At 38.8% G+C, this 20597-nt stretch overlaps 1 protein-coding gene across 2 annotated transcripts in view; it reads right to left on the bottom strand.

Annotated features, from left to right (window-relative positions):
* Positions 1–20597, bottom strand: part of EMCN (endomucin) — a 130674-nt gene that overhangs the window by 43840 nt on the left and 66237 nt on the right. The window contains exons 3-4 of one of the 2 annotated variants that reach the window (XM_069593624.1): positions 15879–15989; positions 980–1018 (exon numbers count right to left, since the gene is read on the bottom strand). In XM_069593624.1, the coding sequence (XP_069449725.1) occupies positions 980–1018; positions 15879–15989 (150 nt within the window). The remainder of the gene's footprint in view (positions 1–979; positions 1019–15878; positions 15990–20597) is intronic. The other variant, XM_069593625.1, reaches the window with a different exon arrangement.

Here is a 20597-nt window from a genome sequence, read left to right as displayed (position 1 = left end):
TTAACAATATAAAAATAACTTCCTTTATTATTTGATATGTTATATAGAAGATAAATAATTTAAATTTAAAAGCATATAACTCCCATTTCTAATTCTTAAGGGTAGACCATGATGACTGTTTAGGACATTTGCTGTGAAAATGTTATTAGAGTCACTCATAATATTCATGGCTTTATTTTTCCATTTTTTAAAAAAAGTTACATGATCTCTGTATTTCCCAGCCACCTGTTCTTGCTCAGCCCTGCAGTAAATCTTTCTCTGGTCCAAAAAAAAAAAAAAAAAAGTTTCATGATCTCCTGGGTTTATTTCACACATTTCTCATTTTGTATGTAGCAAAGGTGGTTAATATTGATAACCTAAGAGACTTGCCACTTATGCACGCACCAGACAGGAGTTAGGAAAATAAAAATCTCGAAATAATTACAATTTCAAAACAGTATGAAGATTTAACATGACCATTTTCCTCTGCCAATAATCTTCTCCAATTTCCATTGCTTCATCATCCAAATTTTTTTCAGCTTAAAACTAAGGATGGCAAAGCGTGAGTGCTTCTCAAAGTGATAGCATTTTAGACTGTTAACTGTGGTTTATGAATTCATCTCTTTGGATGCCAGGACCAGGCTTTGTTAGAGAGTGGAGATGACAGCAAAAGCACACCCTATATTTTGGGAGAGGGCATGCTGACCACACAAACAGACCAGGAACAGTAGGTTCTGGGGAGAGGAAAATTCCACAAGCTCTGTGCACTTCCCAGAGCTGGTTCCGCTAACCCAGGCCCCAGAGCACTCACACACACTGTTGCACATTCTCCTTGTCTGCATTTTTTTTTTTTAAACACAAGGTTTCCTAAATATTTTAGTTGCCAGGTAATATTTTCTTTTATACTATTTCACTCTGTCCTCAAACTGATTGATCTACTTTGTCTCCTTCTTGGGATTTTACTCAGGAGTATTCTCAGAGAAAAGAAAAATGAACTTACCTGGTGTTTCTGTTGCTTTGACTGAACTCTGAGTCTCAGCTTTAGAGCATAAAAAAAAAAGAAAATTGCTAAAATTAAACATTGAATATCAAATATCTACTCTCACAATTGTTTCAGGTGGTAAATGCATAGAGATTTTAGTTCATTTCTGATTTACTTTCCTCAAGTCACCAAATCATGAGGCTTCCTGAACAGAAGAAACTTCAGAGCAGGGGTCAGTCAACTCTCTCTTAAAGGGACAGGTAGTATTTAAGGTTTGTGGGCCATAAGTCTAGCAACTATTCAGCCTTTGCTATTGTAGTGTGAATACAGCCATATGTAATATCTAAAGAATAGGTATGGCAATATTCCCATTACATTTTAATTACAAAAATAGATGGGGCTTGGATTTGGCCTGTGAGCCAAAGTTTGCTGCATCCTCCTTTGGGGCATCTGGTACAACCCCACTTCTTGAATATGCCAGGAAAATCCAGAAGACTACAGAAACTTCGGTGGGTGCTTCATGAGTGGCACTGCCATATGTCATACTCCTACTAAGATATTGCACATCTCCTGATCTGAGGAAGATTCAGAATGGTTCAGACAGATACCTTTGAAACTTAAGAAATTCCTCTAAAGGGAATAGAGCTCAGAAGAGCTTTCTACAAGTAAAATTGCTTGAGAGAATTATAATCAAAGATCACTTCAACAAACTTGAGTGTTTGCACCAGGAATCAAGATTTTCCACATGAAAATATATAGAAATATTTGAGATAAATGGAAGCCCAATAATGATGGTGGATACAAATATCCACTTGCTTCCTTTGTATCTTCACCTGACTGTCTTAACAGTATCTTAAATTTTACATGCCCAAAACAGAACTCTTTTTTTTTTTAATTTGAAGTAGAGTTGATATAAAATGCTGTGTTAGTTGCAGGTATACAGCACCGTGATTCAGTTTTATATCTAAATATACTTTTTCAGTTTTTTTGCCTTATAGGTTATTACAAAATATTGAGTGCTAAGTTGCTTCAGTCGTGTCCAGCTCTTTGCAACGCCATGGTCTGTAGCCTGTCAAGCTCCTCTGTTCATGGGATTTCCCAGGCAAGATACCGGAATGGGTTGCCATGCCCTCCTCGAGGTGATCTTCCTGAGCCAGGGATCAAACCCCTGTCTCCTGCAGCTCCTGCAATGTAGGTGGAGTCTTTACTGTTGAGCCACCAGGGAAGCCCAGAAGTCCCTGTGCTATAGAGTAAATCCTCATTGTTATCTATTTTATATACAATAGTGTATATATCTTAACCCCAGACTCCTAATTTATCTCCCCCTTCTCTCTTTTGGTAACCACAACTTTGTTTTCTATGTCTGGGGGTCTTTTCCTATTTTGTAAATAAGTTCATTTGTAGCTTTTTGTTTTAAATTCCACATATAAGCAGTATCATGTGTCTTTCTCTGTCTGACTTCACTTAGCATGATATATGCTAGGTCTATCAATGTTGCTGCAAGTGGCATTATTTTTCATTTTCATGTGTGAGTAATGTGGTGGCACTGGGCTTCCCTTGTAGCTCACTCAATAAAGAATCTGCATGCAATGCAGGAGACCTGGGTTCGATCCCTCTGTTGGGGAAATCCCCTGGTGAAGGAAATGGCAACCCACTCCAGTATCATTGACTGGAAAATCTCATGGACAGGGGAGCCTGGAGAGCTGCAGTCCATGGGGTTGCAAAGAGTCGGGCACGACTGAGCGACTAACACTTACTGTGGTGGCACTAGTGGGAAGAACCTATCTGCCAATGCAGGAAACATAAAAGACATGTGTTTGATCCCTGGGTCAGAAAGATCCCCTGGAGGAGGGCATGACAGCCCACCCCAATATTCTTGCCTAAAGAATCTGATGGACAGAGGAGCTTGGCTACAGTTCACAGGATCACAAAGAGTTGGACATGACTGAAGTGACTTAGCATGAATGCAATATTCCATTGTATTGATACACCACACTTCTTTATCCATTCCTAACTCTTGACTTGTGTCCTCAAACACACCTCCCCTTTCACTTTTTTGAACCAAAGTATGAAAGACTTTTGAGAGTCCCATGGACTGCAGGGAGATGCAACCAGTCCATTCTAAAGGAGATTGGTCCTGGGTGTTCTTTGGAGGGAATGATGCTGAAGCTGAGACTCCAGTACTTTGGCCACTTCATGCAGAGGTGACTCATTGGAAAAGACTCTGATGCTGGGAGGGATTGGGGGCAGGAGGAGAAGGGGACGACAGAGGATGAGATGGCTGGATGATATCACTGACTCGATGGACGTTGAGTTTGAATGAACTCCGGGAGTTGGTGATGGACAGGGAGGCCTGGCATGCTGCGATTCATGGGGTCGCAAAGAGTCGGACACGACTGAGCGACTGATCTGAACTGAACTGATGGTACCATTGCCTCGCAAGTGCATGAGCCAAAAAGTAGTGGTCTTTCTTCTTCTTCTTCTTTTTTTTTTCTCGATTCATTTTTTTTTCTCACCTCATCAGCCCTAGCTTCTAAATATATTCCACCTACGCCTCACCATTCAGTTGACTACTGTTCATCTAGCACCTATATCTCTCTTGTTAGTATGTGTAATAGCCACCTAGAAAAAGTTTTTTTTAATTTACATTTCATTAGTCCAGTGGTGCCTTATTCCTCTCCTCACTACAGCTAGCGACTCTCCATAGGATATGGCTCCTGCCTTGCTCCTCAGTTCACTCCAGCTGTCTCAGCCTGCTTGGCCTCTCCATGGTAGATAAATGTCCCAGGGATCCCTTGCCTCAGACAGCCTGCTTGCCTGCCCTAAGCATCTGGGCTGTCCTCTCAGGCCTACACTGGCTCCTTCTCACCCTTCATGACTCTGTTCAGGTGTCACCACTCAGAGAAGTCTTCTCCAACCACCTTATTGAAAGCTATCTTCTCATTTCCCTCCACCTCAGCTCACCATGATGCTTTGTTTGCTCAACAGTTTATCACTCCAGTGATTTTTAAAATGGCTTTGTTTTCTGTTAGAATGTAAGTCCAGGAGGACAGAGATTTCTTATTTTACTCAGAGTCATAATTTCAGCATCTACTATCCATACTAGGTCTCTGCTAAAAACATAGGGAATGAACAAATAATAATATAAAATAATAATTGATAATAATAATAAAAATAAAGAATAGTAGCTATCATTATCCAACTAGCAGTTTTTAAGGCAAAATGAATGTGTTATTAAAAATTGCTAGTTGGATAATGATAGCTACTATTTTTGAAGCAACTCTTCAGATCAGTTTTGTATATTCATCATTGATGTTTATGAGAAGGATGTTATTATTTTCATTTTGCAGATCTGCAAATAATAATTGAAAGAAGTGAAACTATGTTCTCAAAGGGAGGACTGTGACTATAATTCAGGTCCGTTGGTTCTAAGGTCCATCTTCTTTTACTAAGAGACAGCTTTTTTTTTCCCACTAAACTGTTCTGAGTGGAAAGCTTATGTAATTAATTGCTACTTTTCATAACTAGTTAAAATAATTTTGTACATGGCATAATGCTGTCTTGGAGGATGCAGTTAAAATATTTATCAGCTGCCAGAGAATTAGAATATAAACGAAATCAAAACCTTTGTTCCTCCTGCTTTTAATATAAGGTCATAATCTTTCTTGCTGATAGACTTTATTGAGAATGAACAATTTTAAACTCATATCAGACAAAGCCTCCTGACTATTCCTTTTTGCATTTTTTTCATCCTTCAAAAGCGCATAATGATTTCTCAGGGACATATTACATAAAATAAAAATGACTATGCCTTAAGAAGTAGTGGAATAGTGAAAAAAAAAAGCAATTCAAAACCCTTTTCTTGAGTCTTCAGAGGTCCAGATATTTCTATATAAATGAATATATTGATATTCTGAGAAGGAAATTCTGTAAATCTTAAATAATCAGTACTGGGAAATATATACCTTTTAATTCTGAAATCAAGGATGTATTATTTTGAAGATAATAAAACGTCTTCATATGGCATTTCATTTTCAAATTTCGACTCAGTTTTGGAAATATAAAATCTTAATAGAGATGAATGCTATGGAATATGATTAAAGTTGTGGAAACTAATGAAAAGTGAAGGTATTTGTAATTATTCCTGTGTGTGTGTGTGTGTGTGTGTGTGTGTGTGTGTTTTGAGTTTCATAATGCAAATATGCTTTAACAAAAGGCCAAATTCTGATCTGGAGAGGAAGCAGGCGTACTTAGTCACTCAGTCGTGTTCGACTCTTTGCGACCTTCCTGGACTGTAGCCTGCATGGCTCCTCTGTCCGTGGGATTTCCCAGGCAAGAATACTGGAGTGGGCTGCCATTTCCTCTTCCAGTGGACCTTCCTGACCCAGGGATCAAACCTGCGTCTCCCACGTCTCCTGCATTATAGGCAGATTCTTTATCTGCTGAGTAAGTGGAAGTTAAATAGAAATGAGTGTAGTGCATTCTGTTAACCTAGTCTCAAATTTAGTTGTTGAGTAAAGACCAAATCCTTAATCAGGGTGTTTGGCAACTTAAATCTCTTGGTTGAGTTTGAAACTGAAGCTTGAAGTTGAGTTCAGTTTGAAACTGTAGTCTTATGAAATGCAAATGAACTTTGAAATGCTAAACTTTAATCTACAATTTAATCCCAAACTAAACTTTAGATGTATGCATTTAAAAAAAATATTTTCTACTAGTCTACAACTTCTCTGCTCATTTTAATTTGTTTATTAAGTTTTATTGGAGTATAGTTGCTATACAATGCTGTGTTTGTGTCTGCTGTATAGCAAAGTGAATCAGCTATATGTGTACAATATCTCTTCTTTCCTGGATTTCTTTCCCATTTAGGTCACCACAGAGCACTGAGTAGAGTTCCCTGTGCCATATGGTAGGTATATACACACTACTAGGGTATAAAAGAGATAACTAATGAGAATGATGCTAAAGCTGAAACTCCAGTACTTTGGCCACCTCATGTGAAGAGTTGACTCATTGGAAAAGACTCTGATGCTGGGAGGGATTGGGGGCAGGAGGAGAAGGGGACGACAGAGGATGAGATGGCTGGATGGCATCATTGACTCAATGGACGTGAGTCTGAGTGACCTCTGGGAGTTGGTGATGGACAGAGAGGCCTGGTGTGCTGCGATTCATGGGGTCGCAAAGAGTCAGACATGGCTGAGCGGCTTTGCTTAAACTATCAGCTTTTAAGATAGAAAGCTTAAGCAATAATACAAGTAACTTTGCTAAATATTATCTTACAAAAGCCATTGTATTTCCAGCTATATATAGCTGTATGTAATTACCTACAGAACATGATTTATCATTAAAAGGCCCAGGAAAAAAAATAGTTATTCTCATACATAATTCTTTACTGATTTGCTTAAAAATAATTTACTATGACCAATTAAAATTTTCCTTCTCATTCGCCCTCATACATACCATCCCCCATCCCCCCAGCAAAGCATTGACTGAGTCATCATACGAAAGATTAGTTCTGGTTTGGATAAACTGTGATGTGTGACAAAGACTTTGTTATCCTGAGAATTCCTCTTTTATCTGCCCACATGAAATGATACAAACTAATTAAGTAGCATGTAAGAAACATTGCAATTAGGTTCCCTGATAAATGTCATAGATAAATGGTGCCATTCACAAAAGAAATAATGAGCCTGAGTGATCAGAGAAATTAGACTTTTCCAAAGCATGAGATGCATAGCTTATATGAGAGATTCTATACTGGAAAGTGGCATTAAATCAGATTGAAACACTCAGCGAGAAAGTAGTTATTTTCCATTTTTTTGTGAGTTTATTTCAATGAAGAAGTTTCAAATTTTCAATTTGATGCAAATACGTCATTAATACCTAGAATGTACTTATCTTTTTTTCCACCCCACAGGGAGAAGTGCAAATCCAGTCCCCCACGACCACAAATTATACAGTCAAGTTTTGTGGAAATTGCAGGGGTCAGCACATCAGAGTGTGATAGATAAGCCATGCTGTGAGGTGAAAATCACCTTCATCATCCCAGTATCTCCCCTGCCAGGTAAGTATTTTATTTATTTATTAAGCAAGGCTAAAACTCAGAGCCTTTGGCAAGCAACAAAATCTAGCTAGAATTTTATTTTATTTTGCTTACATCACAGCGACTTTCTAGCTTCTGCTTATGCCGATTCAAACTGGTTTTTTATTCATGATGGTTTCCTTTTCAAACAAATTTAAGAATTAAAAACTGCGTCTACTTAAAGTACTAAATGAATAATAGTGCAGATGGTACATATATCTGGTAACCTCATTAAGTTGTGGGAAATACTGAGGTGATATTTTGTAGAGGCTCTTTATGGTTATGCAGAATTTTAATAATCAGTTGGAGGAAGGACAAGGGGAAAAAGGAATGATCATACAGATGAGGAAGACAGGTTGCACAAATCACACAGTCAGGAATAAATCTGGCACGGTTGGCAACAGCATGAGAACCACCCCGGTGAGAATCCCAGGTTTCTGGTGAGAATCCCAGGTTTATATTCAGTCAATTGGTCAGTGTTATACTGATTGAACTTCTGTTTGTCAAGCATATGAGGCACTCAATTAAAAGCTACTTGCTTTCTAATTCCTTTGGATACTTTATGTGAAATGGTTGTAATGAGAGAAAGTGTGGTATATCGATATTTATGGAGTTTGAGGCAAGAAAAACAGAGTTTGAATTACATCTTTTAATTTAACATTGGGTGAGTCATTTAATCTTTCTGAACCTGTTTCCTTATTTGTGAAACTGATACCATAAATACCATCTTTGCTTGGCTTTTGTAAGGATTATCATTAACAAAATAACATTAAAAGCTAAAATGTCTTGTTTTCTTTTCAGACACTGTTTTAAGCTTCATATTATTTTATCTCTTTTAATCTTCACAAGAATTCTGTAAAAGAGTAGTCATTACAACTATTTTACAGATGAGGAAACAAAGACACAGAGAAGTTAAATAGCTTACCAAAGGCCAAAGTCCAAATAAATGGTTGTGCCATTATTTGAATCTCAGCTATTTGATTTCAAGGGCTTCCCTGGTGGGTCAGTTGGTAAAGTGTCTGCCTGCAATGTGGGAGATCAAGGTTCAATCCCAGGGTCGGGAAGATCCCCTGGAGAAGGAAATGTCTATCCACTCCAGTATTCTTGCCTGGAGAATTCCATGGACAAAGAAGCCTGGTGGGCTGCAGTCCATGGGTTTGCAAAGAGTCAAACACGAGTAAGTGTTCTAATACTTTCACTTGCTTTATCTGATTTCAGAATCATTGTTAGTAAACAATAAGCCAGCTTCCTCTTGGCATAATTGGAGTGACCATGTCTTTTAAGAAGGGTGTGGTGCCTCAAAAAGTACAGGCTTGTGCAGATGCCATTCTCACGTTCAACCAGTAGTATATCTGAAGTGGTTATTTGATCTTTATACAATTATATATGCTTTTTGTATTAAAAACAAACTCTATACTAAACTAGGATAGATTATGCAAAAGGGAAACATACATGATAAATTATTTGTTACATATAAATGTTATAAACCCTGATTAAATAACCTACTAATTTCTTATACATGTTCAGTTCAGTTCAGTCACTCAGTCATGTCCGACTCTTTGTGACCCCATGAATCGCAGCACGCCAGGCCTCCCTGTCCATCACCATCTCCTGGAATTCACTCAAACTCACGTCCATCGAGTCGGTGATGCCATCCAGCCATCTCATCCTCTGTCGTCCCCTTCTCCTTCTGCCCCCAACCCCTCCCAGTATCAGAGTCTTTTCCAATGAGTCAACTCTTCACATGAGGTGGCCAAAGTACTGGAGTTTCAGCTTTAGCATCATTCCTTCCAAAGAATGCCCAGGGTTCATCTCCTTTAGAATGGACTGGTTGGATCTCCTTGCAGTCCAAGGGACTCTCAAGAGTCTTCTCCAACACCACAGTTCAAAAGCATCAATTCTTTGGCGCTCAGCCTTCTTCACAGTCCAACTCTCACATCCATACATGACTACTGGAAAAACCATAGCTTTGACTAGATGGACCTTTGTTGGCAAAGTAATGTCTCTGCTTTTGAATATGCTATCTAGGTTGGCCATAACTTTTCTTCCAAGGAGTAAGTGTCTTTTAATATCATGGCTGCAGTCACCATCTGCAGTGATTTTGGAGCCCCCCAAAATAAAGTCTGACACTTTATAAATGTTACTTATTTTTAATTAACAAAAGTCAGATTTTTCCCTTCAGAGTTCAAGTCTATAGTATTATATATTCTGTGGTAGCAGAGGCTCTGACACAGCAAATTGTTTAGAAGTATTTTTACCCACACACTTGAGGCTTCCCTGGTGCCTCAGACAGTAGAGAATCTGCCAGCAATGCGGGAGACCTGGGTTCAATCCCAGGATTGGGAAGATCCCCTGGAGAAGAGAATGGCAACCCACTCTAGTATTCTTGCCTGGAGAATTCCACAGAGCAGCTTGTCGGGTTACAGTCCATGGGGTCACAAAGTGTTGAACATGACTGAGTGACTAACAGTTTCACTTTCATTTTACCCACACAGTTGCCTTAGTAGAATTAGGTACTGGTATTTGCCCATCTCAGTGTCTCCTGCCTATAATCTTGTTACACATACTCTCCTTAGCTAAGTCAGAATCCACCAGAAGGAGAAAGCAATAGGCTCTCTTTCCCTGTCAACAGACCTCACTAGCTCCTCTCCACTCTAAAATCAAGCCTGAATGTGAGATAATGTCCCCACAGTGCCTTTATCTGAAGGTCACTATTCAAGCACCCACTGCTCATATGCTTAAGAGGGAGACGAAGCATCATCTGTTACACATTTGGCAAATGCATAGTTCACTTTTATTCTTGTTTGTATTGGGGCACTTGTATTATAAAATGCATGCTGTTTTGGTTTGCCAAAGGTACTTTTCAGACATATATTGTCTACAATACAAATTCTGCTTATCAGAACCCAAAACACTGCCACAGAGAAATGTTCTTGTTATGAAGGGAAAATGACCCTCCTCTTCAAATTTCTCTACATGGTGACTAGTTATATACAATTATTAGTTTACAATTATGGTTGGAATCAGACTTCTCCTAAATAGCCTTCTTCATGTCATGTCTAAGATGATTACAACAGAAAGGGGGGAAATGGATGTTACCAACATGCTTCTAGACCAGAGTGAGCCCTGAATGTCCACAGTGCCCGCTTGCCATCTCCTTGTATCTTAGAGGTCTCCTAAGAAGAGACTTGGAGACTCAGTCACCTGCAGCGAAGCCTTTTGAAGGACTATGTGCTCAGTTGCTCACTAGTGGCCGACTCTTTGCTACTCCATGGACTGTGGCCCCCAGGCCCCTCTGTCCATGGGGATTCTCCAGGCAAGGATACTGGAGTGGGTAGCCATTCCCTTCTCCATCTAAGGACTCTGGGTACGCCAAAAATGCATCCAGTATGTAAAATGAGCAGGATTTGATAAGGCTCTTATGGATGATTAGTAGCTTTTCTAGTCAGGATATTTTGACTAAACACACAGATTACTTCAAATCATGGAGGCCAGAATAAGGGAAGTACTTGTGGAGATATGTGTGGACTGCAACTAAAGATCTGTCAGGAATCAGAAGATCTCCAGGTCCTGCTACTTTTTCCGTGTCTCTTGAACAACTTAACCTTGCTCATGAAATCTCTCCATTTCCCCACAGAGTCTCTCTATAGTCAGTAGCCTTCTCTACTTACTCTGCCAACTCAAGCCTCCTGAAGCCAGAGACAAGTGCACAAATCACCATGGCCATCTCAGATTCTCTGCTAACCCTGCGCTACTCCAGTCCCCCCCCGCTTCTTGGTTTGTTTGGCTTTTCTAGTTCAGTTCAGATTACCCAGGAAGGAAATTTGATTGGCCTAGGTCAACATTTTCTTTTTGTTCTTAAATAAATATTTATCTGAAAACTCACCACTTAATCCACTCATTGTAAGTATACAACCCAATAATATTTTGTAAATTTATAGAGTCATTGAACCATCACTATAATCCAGTTTTAGAACATTTTCTTCAATATAAAAAACTTTCTTGAGCCTTTCTGCAGTCTGGTCCCTGGGTGTAGGCAACCACATATATGATTTCTGTCCCTATAAAAAATATCCTGGATATTTCATAGAAATGGAATTGTATATGTTGGATTTTGTGAAAGGCTTCTTTCACTGCGTAATGTATTTGAGATTCATGCTGTTACAGCATGCATCAGTATTTGTATCTTCACACTGTTGAATGGTATTGTCTTATATGGATATCCCATGTTTTGGAACACTTCAAATGCATTTCAAATGGAAAATCCAATGAGATATTCTATTTCACCAATTAATGGACATTTGAGTTGTTTCAGCATTTGACAATTATGAATAATGCTACTCTTAACACTCATTAACTCCATATCCTGTTTTGATTACTATAGCTTTAGAGTAAGTTTTGAAGTTGGGGGTGGTTGAGTCTTCCAACATTGTTCTTTTTCAAAAGTGTTTTGGCTATTCTAGGTCACTTTCATTTCCATATATATTTTGAAAGTGAAGGTGAAAGTTGCTCAGTTGTGTCCGACTCTTTGCGACCCCATGGACTATACAGTTCACAGAATTCTCTAGGCCAGAATACTGGAGTGGGTAGCCTTTCCCTTCTCCAGGGGATCTTTCCAACCCAGGGATCGAACCCAGATCTCCCACATTGCAGGCTGATTCTTTACCAGCTGAGCCACAAGGGAAGCCCAAGAATACTGAAGTAGGTAGCCTATCCTTTCTCCAGTGGATCTTCCCAACCCAGGAATCGAACTGGGGTCTCCTGTATTGCAGACAGATTCTCTACCAACTGGGCTATTAGGGAAGCCCATATATATTTTAGGATTTGCTTATCAATTTCTAGGGAAAAAAAACTTTCTGGTATTCTAATAGGAATTGCATTGACTATTTTATCAGTTACTGCTCAACTTGAGAAGAATTGCCATCTTAAAACATCAAGTCTTCTAAACTATGAACATGTAATATCTATTTCTTTTATATTCTTTGCAATTTTGCATACATATTTGTATTTTAATCATGAATTTATGCTGATGTCTTAAGTTTCAATCTGATAGTGCAGTGTTTAACTTTCCTTTCCCCATTCTGTATTTGTATCTCCCCTTTTCACCTTGAGGACACATTTATCTGTTTTTTCACTTGTACCTAGTATTTAGAGCTAATATATTCATTTCAATGAAACAAACTCATCAAGTGAATTTCAGAGTTTCTTTTCAGTGTTTTTCTTTTCTCTCCTTCTCTTTATCCATTCTTCTGGGGAGGGTGTGCAGTCAAGACTATATTGTTTAAAGAACTTGGATTCTTTTTGCATCTTTTTGTGTGCTTTATTAACAATTCACATATGGTTAGGTAAAGTGTCTTCTGTTTGTATTTAATTATTTTCTATTTCTGTCTTTGTTGATGGTTATATACTTAGAAATAAATATATTTGTTTTGAAAATTGATAGTAGATTGCTGCTGCTGCTAAGTCGCTTCAGTCGTGTCTGACTCTGTGACCCTATAGACGGCAGCTCACCAGGCTCCCCTGTCCCTGGGATTCCCCAGGCAAGAGTACTGGGGTGGGGTGCCATTGCCTTCTCCAGATGGTAGATTATTATGGTATAAAACAAGAAAATGTTCAAAATGCATATCACGAGCTTTTAAAAATTTTTAAACATACAGCCCAACTGAAATCACATTTTACACACCTTCACCACAATTTCTTCTTTCTTTTGAACCATGGAAATGGCTTTGTGTGGCTAAAGTCAGAAACAAAATGACCCCACTTTTCCATCTCATTAGCACTTTCACACTGGCAGTAATATTTCAAAATCTGATATCTTTGCTCAAGCACCAGACGTAATTGTACTAATAAAAAATTTTCTATTTTGATGCTTAGTGGGCTTGTCTAAAGCACAAAAACTAACAAGTGATCTTTTCACATAATGCTAGAATAAATGAATTATTTAAATCATGTGTGCATCACATTAAAAGCACACAAGTTGCCTTCCCCTCCCTGTCCTGCTGTGTCTGGCCTGCTGGCTCATATGTGCCATGTTTCCCAGATGTGCTCTGATGCCAGACTCCACAGTGTGAATATTCAGAGATTGAGATCAGAAGGTTTTGGCGGTCCCTTAGTCCTTTTGCTCCCTTGCCTGGAAACTGATCCCATCATACGTCCATTTTAGAGAGTGGGCTGCCGTCTATGGGGTCACACAGAGTTGGACATGACTGAAGTGACTTAGCAAGCAAGAACCCACTAGAGCCCCTCCAGATGATGTGCTAGGTATCACTGACTAGCCTTCCTTAGTTCAGTTCTGCTCGTGTGACTATCTGACCTACGACAAAATACCTAAGGAGCTAGCAGCACGGAATAAAGAAAAGAACACAGGGCAAGGAATCAGATATGCTAAGTTGCTAATTCTGGTATCCACTAGCCCTACTGATGGAAACAATCTTTCTTGATGATTCACTTTCAGTTACCTCATTAGAACACTAATTATAAAAGGCTATACTTCAGGAACAGGCAGATGAAAGATGCACAGGGCAAGGTATGGGGAAAGGACGTGATGCTTCCATGTCTTCTCCTGTGAACAAATGTTCACATGTTCACCAGCTCAGAAGTTTTTCCATTTAGATATTTAATTTCTCAGAGAAGTGTTTTCTAGTCTAGTGTACAAATATTGCATTTCTAGTGTTAAATTTACTCTTAAATATTTTATTCTTTCTGAAGCTACTATGAATGGAATTATTTCCTGTGGTATAGAATATAGTATGAATGGTATAGAATATTCTTTATTAGTTCTGGTAGATTTATTGTGAAATCATCAGGTTTTCTATATAGATAATGATGTAGTTTGCTGAGAAAAACACTTTTATTTCTTCCTTTCCAATCTGGATGAAAGTTTCTATCTCTATCTATTTATAATCTTAATGTAGTATAAAGAACCTCCGGTTATAATTTTGAATAATACTGGTGAGAGTAGACATCTTTGTTGTGTTTCAGATTTTAAGAGAAAATATTTAGTCTTTCATTATTAAGTAAAACATTTACTGTATATTTTTCATAGATATCCTTGATCAGTTTAAGGAAGTTTTACTTATTTCTAATTAATCGAGAGTTTTAATTGAGTGGGAATCTTATTTTGTCAAATGCTTTTTATGCATTTGTTGATTCTACTAAGATGGTATATTACATTAATTGATTTTCAATCTTAAACCAACTTTGCATTCCTAAGTGAATCCTATTTGTTCATATTTTTATCTCTTTTCATATGTTACTGATTTTTTCTAATATTGTATTGTGTCTATGTTCATGAAGGATATTGGTCTATAGTTTTGTTTGCATTTTCTTTTCATTCTTTTCTATTTTTGGTGTTATGGTAATACTGGCCTCAGATAATTATTGGTGCAAAGTTTCCCTTATGTCACAAAAACAGCTTGAGAAAAATTAGTATTACTTCTGAGAATATTTTTATAGAATTCAGAATTTTTGCCATTCTGCTTGGAACTTTATTTATTTAAATTTTTAATGCAGAATCTTAAATTGTTTTAGGTCTTTTCAGTCTTCCTAACTTCTTGAATCAGTTTTAACAATTTGTTCCTTTCTAATTTTTTTCCTATTTCATCAAAGTTGTCTGATGCTTTGGCCAATCTTACTTTTTTGTGTAGGTGATATCATAGATTATCACTCAGGCTTGAACTGATCCTCGTTGGCATCCACTTATTTGTAGCTATGGAGGGATAGAGTGTCGCTATACAAAGCAAAGTTGCCAAATCGTTGTCCTATTTGTAGAGATTAGGAGAGAACACAGGCTTTCCTGGTGATTCAGTGGTAAGGAACCTGCCTGCCAGTGCAACAGATGTGGGTTTGACCCCTAGGTCAGGATTATTCCCTGAAGAAGAAAATGGCAAACTTCTCCAGTATTCTTGCCTGGGAAATCCCATGGAGAGAGGAATCTGATTGGCCACAGTCCATGGGGGTCACAAAAGAGTTGGACACCACTTAGCAACTAAACAACAGCATGACAGCAAGGGGAGAATATAAGTGAGACAAGGTTCTTTTGTAAGTGTGGGCTGGAAAACTTTCTGAGTTTTGTTCTATCCAATATACTAGTTTAACATTTCACTGCAGTGAAAAAGTTGACTTAAAGCTCAACATTCAGAAAACTAAGGTCATGGCATCCAATCCAATCACTTCATGGCAAATAGATGGGGAAACAAGTGGAAACAGTGGCAGACTTTATTTTTTTAAGCTCCAAAATCACTGCAAATGGTGACTTCAGACATTAAATTAAGAGACATTTACTCCTTGGAAGGAAAGTTATGACCAACATAGATCGCATATTAAAAAACAGAGACATTACTTTGTCCACAAAGGTCCGTCTAGTCAAGGCTATGGTTTTTCCCAGTAGTCATGTATGGATGTGAGAGTTGGACTATAAAGAAAGCTGAGTGCCGAAGAATTGATGCTTTTGAACTGTGGTGTTGGAGAAGACTCTTGAGAGTCCCTTGGACTGCAAGGAGATCCAACCAGTTCATCCTAAAGGAGATCAGTCCTGGGTGTTCATTGGAAGGACTGATGTTGAAGGTGAAACTCCAGTACTTTGGCCACTTGATGTGAAGAGCTGACTCATTGGAAAAGACCCTGATGCTGGGAAAGATTGAGGGCAGGAGGAGAAGGGGACAGCAGAGGATGAGATGGTTGGATGGCATCACTGACTCAATGGACATGGGTTTGGGTGGACTCTGTGGGTTGGTGATGGACAGGGAGGCCTGGCGTGTTGTGGTTCATGGAGTCACAAAGAGTCGGACACGACTGAGCAACTAAACTGAACATTTCAGCACAGATTCTTGTACTTACTCTTGGAGTCAGAGCTTTGTGATGTGGAAACAGCACTTGAAAGTGATTGACTCATCACTGTTGCTTCTGTAGTACTCAGCTTGGTCTCCGTGATGTTTTTGGTGCTAGTTCCTAATTATGAAAAAAGGATGAGTAGTCATCAGGGGTGTAATCAATACTAGACTGTATCATTAATATTAATATAAACATCCAGTTACAGCTTGAAGATTAGCTACTTAAAGTCTTCTGATCAAGGTATAGAAATTCAGTCTTTTGATATCTACCTTTTGGTGAGTCAGTTAATAACATTTTTTAAAGTGAAGGGAGATTAGACTCTCCTATTTGTCTGATACAGGTTATTTCATTTGATCACAAGTAATTTTATGAATTAAGTAGTAACTATGATCATAGCTGTGAAAAGAAGAGAGGCGAAAAGCAAAGGAGAAAAGGAAAGATATAAGCATCTGAATGCAGAGTTCCAAAGAATAGCAAGAAGAGATAAGAAAGCCTTCTTCAGTGATCAACGCAAAGAAATAGAGGAAAACAACAGAATGGGAAAGACTAGAGATCTCTTCAAGAAAATTAGACATACCAAGGGAACATTTCATGCAAAGATGGGCTCGATAAAAGACAGAAATGGTCTGGACCTAACAGAAGCAGAAGATATTAAGAAGAGGTGGCAAGAATACACAGAAGAACTGTACAAAAAAGATCTTCACAACCCAGATTATCATGATGATGTGATCACTAATCTAGAGCCAGACATCTTGGAAGGTGAAGTCAAGTGGGCCTTAGAAAGCATCACTATGAACAAAGCTAGTGGAGGTGATGGAATTCCAGTTGAGCTCTTCAACTCCTGAAAGATGATGCTGTGAAAGTGCTGCACTCAATATGCCAGCACATTTGGAAAACTCAGCAGTGGCCACAGGACTGGAAAAGGTCAGTTTTCATTCCAATCCCAAAGAAAGACAATGCCAAAGAATGCTCAAACTACCGCACAATTGCACTCATCTCACATGCTAGTAAAGTAATGCTCAAAATTCTCCAAGCCAGACTTCAGCAATACGTGAACCGTGAACTCCCTGATGTTCAAGCTGGTTTTAGAAAAGGCAGAGGAACCAGAGATCAAATTGCCAACGTCTGCTGGATCATGGAAAAAGCAAGAGAGTTCCAGAAAAACATCTATTTCTGCTTTATTGACTATGCCAAAGCCTTTGACTGTGTGGATCACAATAAACTGTGGAAAATTCTGAAAGAGATGGGAATACCAGACCACCTAACCTGCCTCTTGAGAAATCTGTATGCAGGTCAGGAAGCAACAGTCAGAACTGGACATGGAACAACAGACTGGTTCCAAATAGGAAAAGGAGTACATCAAGGCTGTATATTGTCACCCTGTTTATTTAGCTTCTATGCAGAGTACATCATGAGAAACGCTGGACTGGAAGAAACACAAGCTGGAATCAAGATTGCCGGGGGAAATATCAATAACCTCAGATATGCAGATGACACCACCCTTATGGCAGAAAGTGAAGAGGAACTAAAAAGCCTCTTGATGAAAGTGAAAGAGGAGAGTGAAAAAGTTAGCTGAAAGTTCAACATTCAGAAAACAAAGATCATGGCATCCGGTCCCATCACTTCATGGGAAAGAGATGGGGAAACAGTAGGAACAGTGTGAGACTTTATTTTTTGGGGCTCCAAAATCACTGCAGATGGTGATTGCAGCCATGAAATTAAAAGACGCTTACTCCTTGGAAGAAAAGTTATGACCAACCTAGATAGCATATTCAAAAGCAGAGACATTACTTTGCCGACTAAGGTCCATCTAGTCAAGGCTTTGGTTTTTCCTGTGGTCATGTATGGATGTGAGAGTTGGACTGTGAAGAAGGCTGAGCACCGAAGAATTGATGCTTTTGAAACTGTGGTGTTGAAGAAGACTCTTGAGAATCCCTTGGACTACAAGGATATCCAAACAGTCCATTGTGAAGGAGATCAGCCCTGGGATTTCTTTGGAAGGAATGATGCTGAAGCTGAAGCTCCGGTACTTTGACCACCTCATGAGAAGAGTTGACTCATTGGAAAAGACTCTGATGCTGGGAGAGATTGGGGGCAGGAGGAGAAGGGGACGACAGAGTATGAGACGGCTGGATGGCATCACGGACTCGATGGATGTGAGTCTGAGTGAACTCTGGGAGATGGTGATGGACAGGGAGGCCTGGCGTGCTGCGATTCATGGGGTCGCAAAGAGTCGGACACGACTGAGCGACTGAACTGAACTGATGATCATAATTTTATGTATGACTCAGAAAAGTTATAGAATTTCCCCATGGTCACATAACAGGAGCAAGCCAAATTTTTCCTGATGTGAAACTAGTTCTCAGCTACCCTAGAAATGGGTGGTAAGGTAGTAGTAGTAGTTGAAAATGGTACCATGGTTCTCATGCTGCCTGGGTGGATTGGGTAGCTAGGAGGAAAGAGATGATAGGAAGTGAATAGAATAAACTTTTTAATTATATTTAGTTCATTTTGGGGAGTGGGGGAAGGAAATTTAACAACAAAGAAACAAAGAAAAATAAGCTGAGTTTTCAAAAATAGCATTGGGATATTTTAAATCATCTATATTTGCACTAATATTATAAAACAAAATGATCAATGACCTCCAGGCTTTTCAAAGTCCAGCACAGGACTAGTGTTAGTGTTAGCTAGATATGGTGTTGGCTGGAGATGCAGTTTAATAGATTTTTATCACAAAGAGGTCTGGAAGCCTGAATTGTGGGTACCTTCCAGAAGCGCCAATCAGGTTTCATTCTGTGGCATTAAGCATCTACAGTGTACAGCAAATTCTTAGGACACATGAGAGATTCATGCTGGAGAAGCTGATAGTTTGTAGAAAGACCTTACAGATGATGGGTAACTGTGTCTTCTGACAAAAAAGGCTTTAGGAATTGATATGTCAAAGAAAGTGAACAAATTTGAACATAGGCTAAGGATTAATGCTGAATATGAGAAAGAATGAGTGAAAATGGGCACAAACTTCAGGAGAATCTTGAAGTATTAAATTGAGAGGGAAATATTTGAAGAAGTAAAGAAATGTCTTATTCCTACAGCTGGAAAGCAGAAATTGATCTTTGCAATAGCGTGGAAGTAGAAAGGTACAGAAACTCAATACTTGAGGATGGAGGAACATGGGGATAAAGATTCTGCTTTTCACTGGAACTACAAGAAAAGATGCTTGAAAAACATCAGGACAGGAGTTCTTCATAAATCTTCAGAGATTTCTTCTCCTAAGCTAAAATTGGAAACCATGAAAAAGCTATCTTAATGGCCTAAAAAATTCTCTAATATGAAGCAGATTCAATAGTCTTGGTGATGGAGGGAAAAAGAATATGTAGCTAAGAAAGATGAGAGGGGCTACCAGTTTATAAAAATACAAAGAGAAGAGCAGAAAATGGAATAGCTGGGCTACAATGCCAAAAATTTTACTTGAGAGAATTACCACTATATCTACTACTGTGGGCAAGAATCCCTTAGAAGAAATGGAGTAGCCCTCATAGTCAACAAAAGAATCTGAAATTCAGTACTTGGGTGCAATCTCAAACACAACAGCATGATCTCAGTTCATTTCCAAGGCAAAACATTCAACATCACAGTAATCAAAGTCTATTCACCAATCACTAATGCCAAAGAAGCTGAAATTGAGTGGTTCTATGAAAACCTACAAGGCTGTCTAGAACTAACACCAGAAAAAGATGTCCCTTTCATCACAGGGGATCAGAATGCAAGAGTAGGAAGTCAAGAGATAACCTGTAATAACAGGCAAGTTTGGCCTTGGAGTACAAAATGAAGCAGAGCAAAGGCTAGCAGAGTTTTGCCAAGAGAACACACTGGTCACAGCAAACACCCTCTTCCAACAACACAAGAGATGACTCTACACATGGACATCACCAGAAGGTCAACATCGAAATCAGACTGATTATATTCTTTGCAGCCAAAGATGAAGAAGCTCTATACAGTCAGCAAAAACAAGACCTGGAGCTGACAGTGGCTCAGATCATGAGCTCCTTACTGCAAAATTCAGACTTAAGATGAAGAAAGTAGGGAAAGCCATTCATGTTTGATCTAATCAAATCCCTTACAATTATACAATGAAAGTGAAAAATAGATTCAAGGGATTAAACCTGGTAGATAGAGTGCCTGAAGAACTATGGACAGAGGTTCATAACATTGTACAGGAGGTAGTGACCATAACCATCTCCAAGAAAAAGAAATGCAAGAAGGCAAAGTGGTTGTCTGAGGAGGCCTTATGAATAGCTAAGGAAAGAAGACAGTGAAAAGCAAAGGAGAAAGGGAAAGATGTACTCAACTGAATGCAGATTTCTAGGGAAAAGCAAGGAGAGATAAGGCCTTCATAAACAAATAATGCAAAGAAATAGAGGAAAACAATAGAATGGGAAAGACTAGAGATCTCTTCAAGAAAATTGGAGATATGAAAGGAACAATCATGCGTGGATGGACATGAATAAGGAAAGAAATGATATGGACCTAACAGAAGCAGAATAGATTAATAGGTGGCAAGAACACAAAGGAACTATACAAAAAAGATCTTAATGACCCAGATAACCATGATGGTGTGATCACTCACCTAGAGCCAGACATCCTGGAGTCTGAAGTCAAATGGGTCTTAGGAAGCATCACTATAAACAAAGCTAGTGGAGGTGATGGAATTCTAGCTGAGCTATT

Source organism: Ovis canadensis, chromosome 6 (genome assembly GCF_042477335.2).
Source record: "Ovis canadensis isolate MfBH-ARS-UI-01 breed Bighorn chromosome 6, ARS-UI_OviCan_v2, whole genome shotgun sequence".
NCBI lineage: Eukaryota > Metazoa > Chordata > Mammalia > Artiodactyla > Bovidae > Ovis > Ovis canadensis.
Note: the sequence above shows the minus strand (reverse complement) of the source record. Positions and strands in the feature narration are given on the sequence as shown.